Source organism: Rhea americana, unplaced genomic scaffold (genome assembly GCF_003343005.1).
Source record: "Rhea americana isolate MKP2758 unplaced genomic scaffold, rheAme1 scaffold_1129, whole genome shotgun sequence".
In the NCBI taxonomy this organism is placed as follows: domain Eukaryota; kingdom Metazoa; phylum Chordata; class Aves; order Rheiformes; family Rheidae; genus Rhea; species Rhea americana.
In genome coordinates this window covers 9,787-10,909 of record NW_028185183.1, presented here as the reverse complement: position 1 = coordinate 10,909, position 1,123 = coordinate 9,787, and the positions used below count along the sequence as shown (strand labels likewise).

Below are 1,123 nucleotides of genomic sequence, written 5' to 3'. Positions count from 1 at the left end.
GCCCTTCTGGCTCCCCCCACACCTGTAGGTACCCCAAGACCCTGGACACCCCCCCCATACCTGCGTGTCCCCCAGGGCCCCATGGCGGCCCCCAGCCCCGGTTCCCCCATGGGGCCCCCTGTGCCGGGGAGGGGGGGGGGCAGGTCCTGCCACCGTCCCAGCCCGTCACACTAATCCCCTGCACCGCGCTGGCAGGACGGGATTCCCAGGGGGCACCGGCCTGGAAAATCCCACGGTATGGGGGGGGGGGGCACCCCAGGCCTGACCCCTCCACCCACCCCATCCTCCGCTTTCCCTGCAGCTCTCCATCCATGAGACCGAGGACCCCAACGACAACCGGTACCTGCTGGTGATGAAGGGGGCCCCGGAGCGGATCCTGGACCGCTGCTCCACCATCCTGCTGCAGGGCAAGGAGCAGCCCCTGGACGAGGAGATGAAGGAGGCTTTCCAGAACGCCTACCTGGAGCTGGGCGGGCTGGGAGAACGTGTCCTGGGTAGGGGCGGGGGTCCCGGGGGGCCGGGCACAGGATGAGGCTTCCGGGGGGTCCCGGGGGTCCTGGGCATGGGATGAGGATCCAAGCTCATCCTGGGTAGGGGATTGGGGGGTCCTGGGTACAGGATGAGGGTATTGGGGGATCCAGAGGGGTCCTGGACAAGCCTATCTTGGGGAGGGGATGGGGGTCCTGGGGGACCTGGGCATGAGATGAGGGTCCTGGTGGGTCTGGAGGGGTCCTGGGCAAGCCCATCTTGGGTAGGATATGGGAGGCCTGGGGAGTCCTGGGGGTCTGCGATACAGTATGGGGGTCCTGAGTAAGGAAATGAAGGTCCCAAGGGGTCCTGGGAATAGGGCTGGGATGTCTCCAGGGTCCCTGGATGAGCCTGTCCTGGTAGGGGACAGGGGTCCAGGGGGGTCCCAGGGGTTCTGGGTATGGGGTTGGGTCTGGGAGAGTCCCAGAGTTCCCAGGGTGAGTGTGTCCTGAATACAGGTTGAAGGAGGTCCTCGGTTTGGGGTCTTGGGGGGTTCCTGGGTGAGCATGTCCTAGGAGAGGGTCCTGGGGGAGTCCTGAGGCCCCTGGAACAGTAGCTCCTGGGCATAGTTGGGGTCTGGAGGGGTCCCTGGGGC

General features: G+C 66.6%; 1 protein-coding gene across 1 annotated transcript in view; it reads left to right on the top strand.

Moving 5' to 3' along the window:
* Positions 1–301: 301 nt before the first annotated feature.
* Positions 302–1,123, top strand: part of LOC146600861 (sodium/potassium-transporting ATPase subunit alpha-3-like) — a gene marked incomplete at both ends in the record, with an annotated part of 10,605 nt that continues 9,783 nt past the window's right edge. Inside the window, one exon of the mRNA XM_085316539.1 lies at positions 302–494. Within this exon, the coding sequence (XP_085172665.1) occupies positions 302–494 (193 nt within the window). The remainder of the gene's footprint in view (positions 495–1,123) is intronic.